This window comes from Saccopteryx bilineata, chromosome 4, assembly GCF_036850765.1.
Source record: "Saccopteryx bilineata isolate mSacBil1 chromosome 4, mSacBil1_pri_phased_curated, whole genome shotgun sequence".
Taxonomy (NCBI): domain Eukaryota; kingdom Metazoa; phylum Chordata; class Mammalia; order Chiroptera; family Emballonuridae; genus Saccopteryx; species Saccopteryx bilineata.
In genome coordinates, this window is record NC_089493.1 from 127,219,307 (window position 1) to 127,235,565 (window position 16,259).

General features: G+C 37.9%; 1 protein-coding gene and 1 pseudogene across 5 annotated transcripts in view; both read right to left on the bottom strand.

Moving 5' to 3' along the window:
• Window positions 1–16,259, bottom strand: part of MYO9A (myosin IXA) — a 290,547-nt gene that overhangs the window by 40,772 nt on the left and 233,516 nt on the right. For all 5 annotated transcript variants that reach the window (XM_066277973.1, XM_066277974.1, XM_066277975.1 and 2 more), the window contains 4 exons: window positions 14,603–14,745; window positions 4,217–4,440; window positions 3,317–3,433; window positions 2,365–2,553 (listed from right to left, as the gene is read on the bottom strand). In XM_066277973.1, coding sequence (XP_066134070.1) covers window positions 2,365–2,553; window positions 3,317–3,433; window positions 4,217–4,440; window positions 14,603–14,745 — 673 coding nt within the window. The remainder of the gene's footprint in view (window positions 1–2,364; window positions 2,554–3,316; window positions 3,434–4,216; window positions 4,441–14,602; window positions 14,746–16,259) is intronic.
• Window positions 490–1,435, bottom strand: LOC136333971 (coiled-coil domain-containing protein 28A pseudogene; annotated as a pseudogene).

The following is a 16,259-nucleotide window of genomic DNA, read 5'->3' on the forward strand; positions in this document are numbered from 1 at the left end:
ATATGCAAATGTAAATTTTTTTTCAAATTTAAAACAACCACTTTATTAAAAATAGCAAATTTTACAAATACTCATTTAGCATTTTGTTATCACTGGCCACTGGAAAACACTAGCATGTGTACTGATTGTCCACATAAACCAGCTGGGCTGCCAGAGAAAGCCTGTGTACCGTCACTAGAGGAGCAGCAGTGCGGTGAGTCTGGTGGGCTCAGGGAGGTCACTCCTTCTGCCCTACCAACAACACTGAGTACAATGCATGTCGAGTAAAACCCCATAAGGCAACCATATAAGCAACACAACCTCTGCATGACATTTCCTGATTAAGCCTTGACAAGGCCCAGGCCTCAAGTTATGGTGAATTACAGCAACCTTACTAAAAGTAGTACATGAAAACAACCACTGCACTTGCACGTGAATTATTAATTCCTTATTGTGGAAGATGATTCTGCTCCTGGATTCAGCTAGAAAAGTAAAGAATGCTGCTTTTCTTCAAACCACAAGAAAGCAACTGCATTTCATTTTAGCCGGTAGAAATATTTTGAACACTTTGTGCATCTGCCAAATGGAAGAATTCAACTCTTCTAAATCAGACAGAAGCCTATCCATATTAGAGTCACTAGCTGTTTTTCTTTTATCCTCAGGAAGTTCCTCTAACTCCCCACAGAGCTCCAAATTCAAACAAGCTAATTTCTCCAGCATTCCCCAAATATGTTCCATCTGTCCAATGGAACGTTTATTTCCGAATGCTTGAAGTTTTCCAGAGTGGAAATCATTCAAAAGGCTGAGAAGCCCCGTCTCATCTCCTGACAGTCTGAAACATCCATCAGTGAGAAGGAAGGCTAAACCAGGGCTGACTGAGCACCTTTTCCTTCCTCACTCTGAGATTTTTTTTTTCGTTCATCACTTTTTAACTTTGGTCACTGTGAAGTTGACTATGATGCAGGATTTGAAAACCCTGTGCTTTTACTCCTTGGAATGGCATATTTTTTGGCTTCAACAACCTGAGTAGAGCGGGCACTAAAAGACATAGGACTCCTCTTCACTTTCTGCTCCTCTACTGTTTTAAGTGCCTTACTATACCAAAGCCAGCTTCTTATGACCTAAGAAAGAGGGGATCAGGTCTTTTCCTTCGACCTGCAAAGACCCTGAAGCAGCTGAAGTTACAGCCATAGCTGCAGCTGCTGACAATACTGCTGCAGCTTGAGTGGGGGTCAAATCCCAGACCTCGCATTGCTCCAGCAACTTTTGTTTATGGCAAGAAACTCTGAACTGTAATAAACCAGTGCTCACAAAAGCAACAGAATGAATAGATACTTTAGAGATTATTGTGTTTTAAACCTCAGTTGAACCCAGAAACCACACCATATTAATTTAAATGATGATTTCATTTTACTCATTAAGTGATTACTAATTTTAAAGACTGCACTTTCCCCATTTTGGCTGTAGAAAACCCTCCATCCCAGAGCTAAATATAAAAAGCTATCATTTTGGACATAACTAGAGTCTTTTACATGACATTTCCTGATAAACTTAGTATATAACAATCCAAGCCTAGCTTTTAAAATTATAAACAAAGGCAGTATAAGCCTAGTAAGAATCTTCTGCATAAGACCTTAACCTAGATCTAGAACAGAAGAACATTTAAGGATCTGTTTATCTCTGACTACTTCTAAAACGATTTAAGATGGTTAAAACACCATCTTACATAAATCTAAACACATATAAACTAGAGAAACTGAAAATGAAATGAAACATAATCAACAAAAACAATGAATATTATTCCTAATACCTAATCATTAGATATTTCAGGTAGGGTACTGAAAGGAAACACATTGATATAAGTTTGTCAAAGCCTGCTATCTCTTCTGTAATATGGATTTCACAATAGTTATTTAATAGATCTGAAGCAAGAATATCAAAATCCTAGTCCAAATCCTGACACTTAATAAATAAAGGTTATTATTACTGTTATATAGGTTTCCACAAAAACACACATTTTCCTAAAACCTAATTCAAGGAGAAATAAAATTTGTAGGTCTTCTCATAAAGGTCACTAAATGATACAGAGAACCACATCTTCAACTACTGTTTCACAAAAGAGAATTCATGTACTGACCTCTATCAAAGCTCTGGGTATAACCTTGAGGGCACAACATTATATTCAACCTCAGTGAAGAATGTATTAATTGCAGAAGGTTTAGAAAATATGGTCTGATGAACTTATAGGACAGAATGGAGTTTGCTAAACCTCAAGTAATGCCAAGTTGACCTGTTCACTGTAATGTTTTACCAGATGTGCCAAACAGACTCTTAAGCAGAGTTCATAATTTAATCATTTTAGAAATCAAAATATAGATTATTTACCTTTGGGGGTATGCACTCCAAAGTCTTGAATTCATTCATATATTCATCAAGAAACACTTTAAAAGTGTTAACCCAAACTCTGACTGGAGACTCTCTCCAATCACGCTGCTCAAGCCTCATGGTCTTTTCCAGAATCTGCTCAAAGAGTGCGTAGAGGTCTTTGTATCGTATGCTTTTCCCATCATCTATCTAATAAGCAATAAAAGAAGAAATGTAAGGTTTTATGAAGAAATTCTTTAAGTAAAAAAGACATTCAATTTCTGGGTAGTATTCAGAGTAAAGATTAGGAACCTGACATACTTTCTAACAGGCATGACCATGTGTTCATGTGATATTCATAGATATAAACTCCCACTCTACTGTGAAATACCTGCTGAGTAAAATTTGCTAAATTTTAGTAAAATACCTAACAGTTTAAACAATGTAATAATTTGAAAAAGTCCTGAGAATCTCTCCCATAAGTCTGGCTTTATTATATATTTTAGCATCAAAAATAAATTTTCTAAACCACAACCAATATCATATGAAAGTATAAAGTAAATCTGAAAGTGATTTAAACTGATAGGTGGAAATCAGTGAACAAAACTCTTCTAATTCCACTGGAAAAAAACAGTATAATAACTCCAGACACTATAAGAATTAGGAGCTAGATCTACAGGATATAGAAAGTCAAAATATTAGAGAGCCACTGGGTTAAACAGAAACCTACCCAGAATATCCAAATTCAGTATCTTAAGAAGATGGAAATATACCCAGAAGGGGGAAAAAGAAAACTACTCAAGGAAGCTATTAATCTGAGGTCAGTTAGTATGCTTCTCTCTACCCATACCTAAAAGAAAAACAAGACACTAAAGAAGTCTCTAGCTGAACAGCCTCTGTATTACCTTCTGCAGTACTGACAAATTTTTCATGTGTTGAACTACAAGATACATATTAACATTGCCCAACTCACCGCCAATGCAGATGAATAAAAGCTAAAGATGTTCTGCCGGAATTCTTTCAGGGCTTTTTTAAATACAACATCCACCAATGTGTCTTTCTTGCTGTCTTCATTATCCAGGTCATTCATCTGGGGACCATAGAGAGAGTTTTTGTACAAAATCAATTGAAAAGAAGTGAACACCTATTGTTGCCCTGAAAGTGCAAGTCATTTTCAAAAAAGTGTTTTATTTATTACTACTAGATGATTTCTAAATGTCCTTTCCTATACTTATGATTTTATAGTTCTACCAGAAAGACAACTCCAAGTGTGCAATGACAACCTCACCTTCACAGAAGGAATATATAACATGGCAGTTATAGTAAAAATGAAGCCAAGAGTAAAGCCTAGCCTGACCAGGTGGTGGCGCAGTAGATAGAGTGTCGGACTGGGATGCAGAACACTCTGGTTCGAGACCCAGAGGTCGCCAGTTTGAGCACAGGCTTATCTGGTTTAAGCAAAAAACCCACCAGCTTGGACCCAAGGTCGCTGGCTCGAGCAAGGGGTTACTCAGTCTGCTGTAGCCCCATGGTTGAGGCACATATGAGAAAGCAATCAATGAACTAAGGCGTCACAACAAAAAGTGATGATTGATGCTTCTCATCTCTCTCAGTTCCTGTCTGTCCCTATCTATCCCTCTCTCTGACTCTCTCTGTCTCAGAAAAAAAAAAAAAGAGTAAAGCCTAAAACCCTAAATTCTGTTTGCCCAGACTGACTAATGCATATCATATTATATGCACCTTCATGGCAAAGAACAGACCATCTACCTTAATGAAGCCTATGTCACCTTGATCTCTAGGGGCCATACCCCAACATAACAAGTATTCCATAGTCAAAGCTGCTCAGCTACCTAACTCAGCATTCAAAGTGTACCTTTTTCAGAAGAAATTCATCCATGCTTTTTAAATCACTGGCACTTGCTATGATCTGCACAGAGTCATTTTGCCAGTGCACAGATTCCAAAGCCACACTGCTGATCTTCACACTTTGCTTGCGCTTTGACTTCGGAGAGGGCTCTTTGTTCTCTTTGAACTCCTTCTGGCAACTACCAGGCAATTCTGGGCTCAAAGGGGGTGTTGGGTGACACTGAGCTAATTCTATAATTCAAGATAGAATAGCCAAAAAGAAAAAAAATTTAGTAAAAAATAATAAAATCTCCACATCCTTTTTTTTAAGTTTAAGTTTCTTTAGTAAATCACTGTAAGAAATACACATAAATTTCTGAAAATCAAAGTAAAATTAATGCTTGAGGCCCAGGCAGTTAAATAGAAAATTCAGATCACACATTGTACTGAAAATGTATTTAAGAATTACTACTTTTCTTTTTATTTTTCTTTTCTTTTCATTTTTTCATTTTTTCTGAAGCTGGAAACGGGGAGAGACAGTCAGACAGACTCCCGCATGCGCCCGACCGGGATCCACCCGGCACGCCCACCAGGGGCGACGCTCTGCCCACCAGGGGGCGATGCTCTGCCCATCCTGGGCGTCGCCATATTGCGACCAGAGCCACTCTAGCGCCTGAGGCAGAGGCCACAGAGCCATCCCCAGCGCCCCGGCCATCTCTGCTCCAATGGAGCCTTGGCTGCGGGAGGGGAAGAGAGAGACAGAGAGGAAAGCGCGGCGGAGGGGTGGAGAAGCAAATGGGCGCTTCTCCTGTGTGCCCTGGCCGGGAATCGAACCCGGGTCCTCCGCACGCTAGGCTGACGCTCTACCGCTGAGCCAACCGGCCAGGGCCAAGAATTACTACTTTTCAATGGAAAATGCTATCATATCTTCCTAAGGTCTGACCCAGAAAATCTGGATGGAGGTGTCTCGTAGAACTGAAGCCCGATCCCGAGACCAAAGTACCAAAGAGTAAGAAGAGTATAAAATCACACTAGCATGTCAAATGTTGACTGTTAACCCACTCACAGACTTATTCTACCTATTTGAAAGAACATCCAGCTATATGAAAGTCAAACAAGTCAGTGAAGTTTGGTAATTACTATTATTTCCTTTCTAGGGGCTAAAGCCATGAATGCTTCAGTAATAATATCTGGACTTAGCTTGGCAACCTGTTTATGGAACCAGGTAAACAGCTGGCTCACTTCTGCTTTCGTCTCTTTTGTACTTAGGATTTTCTTATACATATCCCAAATAATTGTCTGAATTTCCCACAGAATTCTTAGAATGAATTGGCTTTGACTACAATATTAGAAAGCACAACAAATTTTCTCTACAATTGCCTATACCAGAGGATTTAGATTCCACGTAGTCCATTACTATCTATTATAGAACCACACTGGATTTGCTAAAGGTCTAACCAGGGCTTTATGAGACTACCGGCCCCTTCTCACTTCACATATCTGTTTGTTAGTCAGACATGTATCCACCTTACCCTCTCCCCAGTGGTATATCCTCATCCCATTGAAAGGCTAATTCTGATACCGAAAAAAAAAATGTAGCCTAGGCCCAGGCCGGTTGGCTCAGTGGTAGAGCGTCGGCCTGGCGTGCAGGAGTCCGGGGTTCAATTCTTGGCCAGGGCACACAGGAGAGGTGCCCATCTGCTTCTCCACCCCTCCCCTCTCCTTCCTTTCTGTCTCTCTCTTCCCCTCCCGCAGCCAAGGCTCTATTGGAGCAAAGTTGGCCCAGGTGCTGAGGATAGCTCCATGGCCTCTGCCTCAGGTGCTAGAATGGCCCTGGTTGCAACAGAGCAACGCCCCAGATGGGCAGAGCATCGCCCCCTGGTGGGCATGCTGGGTGGATCCCGGTCGGGCGCATGCAGGAGTCTGTTTGACTACCTCCCCATTTCCAGCTTCAGAAAAATACAAAAACAAAAAAAGTAGCCTCCCCCAAATTCTTAATTCTACTTCAGGCAGAAGTGAGGTTAACTCAATCTCAGATATGGACCAGAATAAAAATTATAAAGATACAGGACAGAAGTATATTCAAGTTGTTATCAACTGACTTTAATTCCATTATATAACTCAGATATATAAGTATTTCATTTAGCAAAATCATTATCTTTCTTATAATAAAGGAAATAATTACTAAAGAAACTGCTTTTAATCCTACTTCACCATTAAAAACAAATTAACAAATTTCTTCCGAAAGATAATTTAAAAACTATAATCATAACTTTTATATAGATATCCTTATGGAGCAAACACACAATGAACACTGCAATAATAACTGCTCTAATCAAAAAGCTTTAACTTGCTCTGGCCAGTTGGCTCAGCAGTACAGCGTCAGCCCAGTGTGTGGAAGTCCTGGGTTCGATTCCCGGTCAGGGCACACAGGAGATAGCAGGAGAAGTGAACATCTGCTTCTCCACCTTTCCCCCTCTCCTTCCTCTCTATCTCTCTTACCCTCCTACAGCCAAGGCTCCATTGGAGAAAAGTTGGCCTGGGCGCTGAGGATAGTTCTGTGGCCTCCACCTCAGGCACTAGAATGGCTCTGGTTGCAACAGAGCAATGCCCCAGATGGGCAGAGCATCACCCCCTGGTGGACATGCCAGGTGGATCCCGGTCAGGCACATGCAGGAAGGAGTCTGCCTGCCTCCCCACTCCTAACTTTGAAAAAATACAAAAAAAAAAAAAAAAAAGCATTAACCTTCCTTCTTGGGAATTAGCAATGGAGAATATAACTATGAAAAGTGAAAAATTGAGAACAGATATTAAGAAACTAATCCTGTTAGTAATATAATGGTAAAAAACTCCAAATCTTCCAAGCTACTTGTAGTATTCACTTAATTCATCATTGATTTTAATCTTACCATTTTCTCAACTGATAAGAGAGCAAAGCCACAAGACAAAAATAAGGCTCTAACCATATTTCAATCATTTTTTTCCTCTGACACACAGGTGCCTCTGGCCCATCCATTTCTACGTGAAACCCAATGATCTTTCCTCCTTGTGCCTTCATCTTATAATAGATATGAGTTTTGTTTACTTATTGTAATTGCTCTATTTTATCTTTCTTTAATAGATAATATCTTTCATCCTAGAATCTTGTAACATTTTATTCAATACTGGTATGTCACCAACCCACTAGTATGTCACACACTCTTAACCCAATACCCACCTCTAATTATACTCCTACTGAAGATAACTGACATCTTTACATAATAATTGAAAACATACTTAAACAAAGGGCTTGGAAAAAATGGGGTAATTTTCTAATAGTGGGATTACTGAAATCCCTAAAGAATTAGTAACTGTAGCATTTAGAAAAGCTAGTTTTCTCAACAGATGAACTGGGGTACTCTCAAATGTGTGAAATTGATGCCCCAAAAGTTAAAATAATAGCTACCATGATCAAGTCCTAGGCACTGACATATGGTAAGTATTTTATAGAACGTTGGTTAAGAATGTGGACTCTGGAGCTAGAATGCCTGAATTCACATCTCAGCTCTCTGCTAATTCCTATATATGTATAAGCAAATAACTTCTCTGTGCCTCAGTTTTCTCATCTATAAACTGGGAATAATAATCACACTATTTCAAAAAGCTGTGAGGATGAACTGATTTAATCTACACATGCTCAGTACTGTGCTCTGTACGAAGTAAGCACTCAAATTAGCTATTACAGCCAGTGCCCGACTTATGACCACAATTGGTTCTGACAGACTGGCTGTAACATGATTTGGTCATAAATTGAGTAGGCTATATGTACAGTACTGTGAAATGATGTCATAAAAATCTTTAAGTCATATTTTATCATAATTCTTTTTCATTATTGTTATATATCATAATTTTCTTTGTTCATTTTATGCCCTTTGTATCATCTCTACACCATTTTGTTTTTTATTTTTACATTCATCAGGTTTAAGTAAAACACTGCATTACCAGTACAACTGGTTTAATATTTGCAAAGACAATTTCTTCTTGGTAGACATCTTGGGAGGGGTTTGATGAAAATATCCAAGACACAAAACACAAATTGCTGTACTGAGTCTGGGATAACAGCTAAAATGGTACACGTGGAGATGGTAGTGCTGCCGGAAGCTGATCTGCACTGTTGTACGCCCAGCTGGGTAACACTTTGCGCTGCCAGACATGGAGCAGTCGTGGCTAGTGATTGTGGTCATAAATTCGAATGGTCGTAAATTGCATAGGTCGTAAGTGATCAATATTTGTACCTTCTCTTTTTACTAATAATACATACTTATCTGTGAGTGCATGGTGGCTAAATTTTAACACTTTAGAAAACTTAGGCTAACTAAAGATTCACACTAATCTTGAAGTAATTTTTGCTTCACCATTTTGTGCCACATTTCCTTGGAACTTCTATTATAGGCATGATGTATTTTTATAATTATCTTTTAGTTAAAGAAGAATTTAATAATCCTGGTCCTATCTCATTAAAATACCTGGCCAACAGGATTGCCATTATGAATACTAGAGCAATAGCAAACTATCAGGAAGAGTAGACAGCGGAGGTGACGTCATAGAAATGGTACCGTGAAGACACAGACCGAAAAATCTCCCCAAAATTTCAACAAGTTCAACAACTAGAGACAGGAAAATCTATCCTTGGAGCATCCGAGAGTTTCACACCCTGAAGGCGAAGTGCTATCAACAAGATCACTCTCAGATGCCATTAAGAAAAATGAAATCGAATATCATGGATACAAAAGAAAGAGAAGTAACACAGATAGATGTGGAAAAATCTATGGAGAAAAAATTTAATATATTGGAAACCTTGGAGCTAAATGACAGAGAATTTAAAATAGAAATCCTAAAAATACTCAGAGATATACAAGAAAACACAGAAAGGCAATTTAGGGAGCTCAGAAAACAACTCAATGAACACAAAGAATATATTACCAAGGAAATTGAAACTATAAAAACAAATCAAACAGAGATTAAAAACTCAATTCAAGAACTGAAAAACAAGGTAACAAGCTTAGCTAATAGAACAGGCCAGATAGAAGGTAGGATTAGTGACATAGAGGACAAGCAACTTGAGGCACAACAGAGAGAAGAAGAGAGAGACTCAAAAATTCAAAAAAAATGAGAAAGCCCTACAGGAATTATCTGACTTCATCAAAAAGAATAACATAAGAATAATAGGTATATCAGAGGGAGAAGAGAGAGAAAATGGAATGGAGAATTTATTCAAACAAAGAATAGACGAGAACTTCCCAAGCCTGTGGAAAGAACCAAAGCCTCAAATTCAAGAAGCAAGCAGAACACCGAGTTTTCTTAACCACAATAAACCTACTCCAAGGCACATCATAATAAAATTGGCACAAACCAACGACAAAGAAAGAATTCTCAAGGCATCCAGGGAAAAGAAGAATACAACATATAAAGGAAGGCCTATTAGAGTACCATCGGATTTTTCAGCAGAAACTCTACAAGCTAGAAGAGAGTGGACCCCAATATTTAAAGTACTGGAAGAGAGGAACTTTCAGCCACGAATACTATACCCATCAAAGTTATCCTTCAAGTATGAAGGAGAAATAAAAACATTCACAAATACAGAAAAGAAGAGGGAATTTGTCATCAGAAAACCCCCACTCCAGGAAATACTAAAGGGGGTTTTCCAACCAGATCCAAAGAACAAAACAAAACAAAACGACAAGTAAAAGCTCCACCAAGAACACAATAAAACCAAATTTAAACTGTGACAAAAAAAGCAAAAATAAAAAGGGGAGAGGACAGAGATTAACAGTAGCAAAAGACGATGAAGTGCAGAAACACTCACAAGATAGGGTACTACAATAAATATGGTAGGTACCCTTTTCATTACTTAATGGTAACCACCCTTGAAAAAACCACCACAAAAGCACATGACTTAAAAAAGGTAGCAACAAAGGTAAGAAGTATGGAATACAAACAAACCAAAACAAATGATAGAAAAACAAAAGAGAAGAATCAAACAAGATACAAAACTAACAGAAAGCAATTTATAAAATGGCAATAGGGAATCCACAAGTGTCAATAATTACACTAAACGTAAATGGATTAAACTCACCAATAAAAAGACACAGAGTAGCAGAATGGATTAAAAAAGAAAATTCAACTGTATGCTGCCTACAAGAAACACATCTAAGCAACAAGGATAAAAACAAATTCAAAGTGAAAGGTTGGAAAACAATACTCCAAGCAAAAAAAATCAGGCGTAGCAATACTAATATCTAATAACGTTGACTACAAGACAGCAAAAGTACTCAGAGACAAAAATGGTCATTTCATAATGATTAAGGGTATGCTGAATCAAGAAGACATAACAATCCTTAATATATATGCACCAAACCAAGAAGCACCAAAATATGTAAAACAGCTACTTATTGACCTAAAAACAAAAACTGACAAAAATACAATCATACTTGGAGACCTCAATAAACCGCTGATGGCTATAGATCAGTCATCCAAACAGAAAAATCAATAAAGATATAGTGGCCTTAAACGAAACACTAGAGAACCTGGATACGAGAGACAGCTACAGGACACTTCATCCCAAAGTGACAGAGTATACATTTTTCTCTAGTGTACATGGAACATTCTCAAGAACTGACCATATGTTGGGCCACAAAAATAACATCAGCAAATTCAGGAAAACTGAAATTGTACCAAGCATATTTTCTGATTATAAAGCCTTGAAACTAGAATTCAACTGCAAAAAAGAGGAAAAAAACCCCACAAAAATGTGGAAACTAAACAACATACTTTTAAAAAATGAATGGTTCAAAGAAGAAATAAGCGCATAGATCAAAAGATATATACAGACAAATGAAAATGACAATACAACATATCAGAATCTCTGGGATGCTGCAAAAGCAGTGATAAGAGGGAAGTTCATATCACTTCAGGCCTATTTGAACAAACAAGAGAGAGCCCAAGTGAACCACTTAACTTCACACCTTAAGGAACTGGAAAAAGAAAAACAAAAACCCAAAACCAGCCGAAGAAAGGAGATAATAAAAATCAGAGCAGAAATAAATGAAATAGAGAACAGTAAAACTATAGAAAAAATTAATAGAACAAGGAGCTGGTTCTTTGAAAATATCAACAAAATTGACAAATCCCTGGCAATACTTACCAAGGAAAAAAGAAAAAGAACTCATATAAACAAAATCCAAAATGAAAGAGGAGAAATCACCACGGACAGCGTAGATATACAAAGAATTATTGTAGAATACTATGAAAAACTTTATGCCACTAAATTCAACAACCTAGAAGAAATGGATAAATTCCTAGAACAATACAACCTTCCTAGACTGAGTCAAGAAGAAGCAGAAAGCCTAAACAGACCTATTAGTAGAGAAGAAATAGAAAAAACCATTAAAAACCTCCCCAAAAATAAAAGTCCAGGCCCAGATGGCTATCCTAGTGAATTCTATCAAACATTCAAAGAAGACTTGGTTCCTATTCTACTGAAAGTCTTCCAAAAAACTGAAGAAGAAGCAATACTTCCAAACACATTTTATGAGGTCAACATAACCCTCATACTGAAACCTGGCAAGGACGGCACAAAAAAAGAAAACTACAGACCAATATCTCTAATGAATACAAATGCTATAATACTAAACAAAATACTGGCAAATCAAATACAACAACATATTAAAAAAATAATACATCATGATCAACTGGGATTCATCCCAGAATCTCAAGGATGGTTCAACATACGTAAAACGGTTAATGTAATACACCATATCAACAAAACAAAGAACAAAAACCACATGATCTTATCAATAGATGCAGAAAAGGCACTCGATAAAATAGAACACAACTTTATGTTTAAGACACTCAACAAAATGGGTATAGAAGGAAAATATCTCAACATGATAAAGGCCATATATGATAAACCATCAGCCAACATCATATTAAATGGCATAAAACTGAGGACTTTCCCCCTTAAATCAGGAACAAGACAGGGTTGTCCACTCTCTCCACTCTTATTTAACGTGGTGCTAGAAGTTCTGGCCAGAGCAACCAGACAAGAGAAAGAAATAAAAGGCATCCATATCGGAAAAGAAGAAGTAAAGGTATCACTTTTTGCAGATGATATAATCCTATACATCGAAAACCCCAAAGAATCCACAAAAAGACTACTAGAGACAATAAGCCAATACAGTAAGGTCGAGGATACAAAATTAACATACAAAAGTCCATAGCCTTTCTATATGCCAACAATGAAATATTAGAAAACGAACTCAAAAAAATCCCCTTCACAACTGCAACAAAAAATAAATAAAATACCTAGGAATATATATAACAAAGAATGTAAAGGACCTATATAACGAAAACTACAAAGCATTGTTAAGGGAAATTGAAAAAGATACAATGAGATGGAAAAATATTCCTTGTTTGTGGATAGGAAGAATAAATATAATCAAAATGGCCATATTACCTAAAGCAATATATAAATTTAATGCAATTTCCATCAAAATTCCTATGACATTCTTTAAAAAAAAATGGAACAAAAAATCATCAGATTTATATGGAACTATAAAAACCCCCGATTAGCCAAAGCAGTCCTAAGGAAAAAGAATGAAGCTGGGGGCATTACAATACCTGACTTCAAACTATATTATAGGGCCACGACAATCAAAACAGCATGGTATTGGCAGAAAAATAGACACTCAGACCAATGGAACAGAACAGAAAGTCCAGAAATAAAACCACATATATATGGTCAAATAATTTTTGATAAAGGGACCAACAACACACAATAGAGAAAAGAAAGCCTCTTCAACAAATGGTGCTGGAAAAATTGGAAAGCCACATGCAAAAGAATGAAACTCGCCTGACCTGTGGTGGTGCAGTGGATAAAGCGTCGACCTGGGAATGCTGAGGTCACCAGTTCGAAACCCTGGGCTTGCCTGGTCAAGGCACATATGGGAGTTGATGCTTCCAGCTCCTCCCCCCTTCTCTCTCTGTCTCTCTCTCTCCCTCTCTCTCTCCTCTCTAAAAATGAATAAATAAAATAAAAATAAATTTTAAAAAAAAGAATGAAACTCAACTACAGCTTGTCCCCTTGTACAAAAATTAATTCAAAATGGATCAAAGACCTAAATATAAGACCTGAAACAATAAAGTACATAGAAGAATACATAGGTACTAAATTCATGGACCTGGGTTTTAAAGAGCATTCTATGAATTTGACTCCAAAGGCAAGAGAAGTGAAGGCAAAGATAAATGAATGGGACTACATCAGACTAAGAAGTTTTTGCTCAGCAAGAGAAACTGACAACAAAATAAACAGACAGCCAACTAAATTGGAAATGATATTTTCAAACAACAGCTCAGATAAGGGCCTAATATCCAAAATTTACAAAGAACTTATAAAACTCAACAACAAACAAACAAACAATCCAATAAAAAAATGGGAAGAGGACATGAACAGACACTTCTTCCAGGAAGAAATACAAATGGCCAACAGATATATGAAGAGATGCTCATCTTCATTAGTTATTAGAGAAATGCTAATCAAAACTACAATGCGATACCACCTCACACCTGTTAGATTAGCTATTATCAACAAGACAGGTAATAGTAAATGCTGGAGAGGCTGTGGAGAAAAAGGAGCCCTCATTCACTGTTGGTAGGACTGTAAAGTAGTGCAACCATTGTGGAAGAAAGTATGGTGGTTCCTCAAAAAGCTGAAAATAGAACTACCTTATGACCCAGCAATCCCTCTACTGGGTATATACCCCAAAAACTCAGAAACACTGATATGTAAAGACACATGTAGCCCCATGTTCATTGCAGCATTGTTCACAGTGGCCAGGACATGGAAACAACCAAAAAGCCCTTCAATAGAAGACTAGATAAAGAAGATGTGGCACATATACACTATGGAATATTACTCAGCCATAAGAAATGATGACATCGGATCATTTACAACAAAATGGTCGGATCTTGATAACATTATACGGAGTGAAATTAGTAAATCAGAAAAAACCAAGAACTACATGATTCCATAGATTGGTGGGACATAAAAATGAGACTAAGCGACATGGACAAGAGTGTGATGGTTACCGGGGGTGGGGGGGAGGGGGAGTGCGGGAGGGAAGGAGGAGAGGGGGAGGGGGAGGGGGTGGTGCACAAAGAAAACTAGATAAAAGGTGATAGAGGACAATCTGACTTTGGGTGATGGGTATGCAACATAAGTGAATGACAAGATAATCTGGACATGTTTTCTTTGAATATATGTAGCCTGATTTATTGATGTCACCCCATTAACATTAATAAAAATTTATAAAAAAAAGAAAAGAAAAGAAAAGAAAAGAAAGAGTAGACAGCAATCACAAAGACTATCTATTTTTACCATCTGAGAGCTGATGAGCTGGAACCACATCTGAGCCAGCGAAGAGTGCCAAAACCTCCAGCTGGTTGGCAGGTTTCACTCTAGTAGTCTTCTTCTCTCCTTGCTTCCCTTTGGCCCAGAATCTCATCTTAGCTCTCTGAGGTCTATTTAGAAAATGAATAAGGGTAAAAATGGAAATCAGTGCATCCCAAGTGATAATATTTGTATAACACTTTAAGCTTTTTATGACCATTAATTTATTTAACATCCACACATAAATTAGTGATGTTTAATTTTTAATTTCATTTACATTTTATCTGAAAGGTAGTTTTCTCATCTTGAATACAGAAATACTAAGACCCAGAGACAATAAAAAATTCCCTAAAACAAACAGCTATAAAACAGTGAACCTAGGATTCCAACTCAGGTTTTCTAGTTTATAAACTAGTATCTCTTCATTCTTGTCCTAAATCTAGCTTGCATTTAGTATACACACAACATAACAAGAAAGAAAAGATTTTTAAAGAAGTCACTGACATCACATTACTCTGATGCATATTAGTTTAGATTTGTTGGGTAATTTCCTACCAGTCTACCCATAAGTGTGTCCATTTCACTTCTGGTAATCATGATTTAGATACAATTTTACATCTTTCCTAAGAAAGGTTTTAATATTACTCTTTTATATTCATAAGTCATCAATATTATTAACAAAAGCCACCCCTTACTTGAGTTGTGATCTTGCTCCAGGCACAGTACTAAATGCTTCCATAAGATTAGTTTAATTATAACAATATGGTTACTTTCAAACTATTAGAACCATTTTACAGGTGAAAAACTGAAGACTTAACAATTAGATAACTTTCCTAAGAATATACAGCCAGTGAGTGACAAAGCTGAGAATCACATTTATTTATTTTTTATCATTTTTTTTTTTTTTTCATTTTTCTGAAGCTGGAAACAGGGAGAGACAGTCAGACAGACTCCCGCATGCGCCCGACCAGGATCCACCCAGCACGCCCACCAGGGGCGACGCTCTGCCCATCTGGGCGTCGCCATGTTGCGACCAGAGCCACTCTAGCGCCTGGGGCAGAGGCCATAGAGCCATCCCCAGCACCCGGGCCATCTTTGCTCCAATGGAGCCTTGGCTGCGGGAGGGGAAGAGAGAGACAGAGAGGAAAGCGCGGCGGAGGGGTGGAGAAGCAAATGGGCGCTTCTCCTGTGTGCCCTGGCCGGAATCGAACCCGGGTCCTCCGCATGCTAGGCCGACGCTCTACCGCTGAGCCAACGGGCCAGGGCGAGAATCACATTTATAGTACTATGCCACAGTGCCTCGTTCTTAGTACTTATACACTCTCTTTTACCACATATCTCAAGGCAACACCTTGAGGTAATAATAACAGCTCCCACTGACTGACCACATATCAGGTATCTTAACCCCATAGTAGGAGACTTACTTGTACATTAATTTGTTCCTTTGTATGTTCATTAAGTCAATCAAAAAATATTTGAGCATCTACTAGAAGCCAGGTATTATGCCTTGTATATAGGCCTAATTTTACTACAGCTGACCCTTGAACAACACGGGGATGAAGGGCAATGACCCCATGCATAGCTGGAAATCCACACATAACTTCTGACTCTCCAAGAACTTAACTACCAATAGCCCACTTTGACC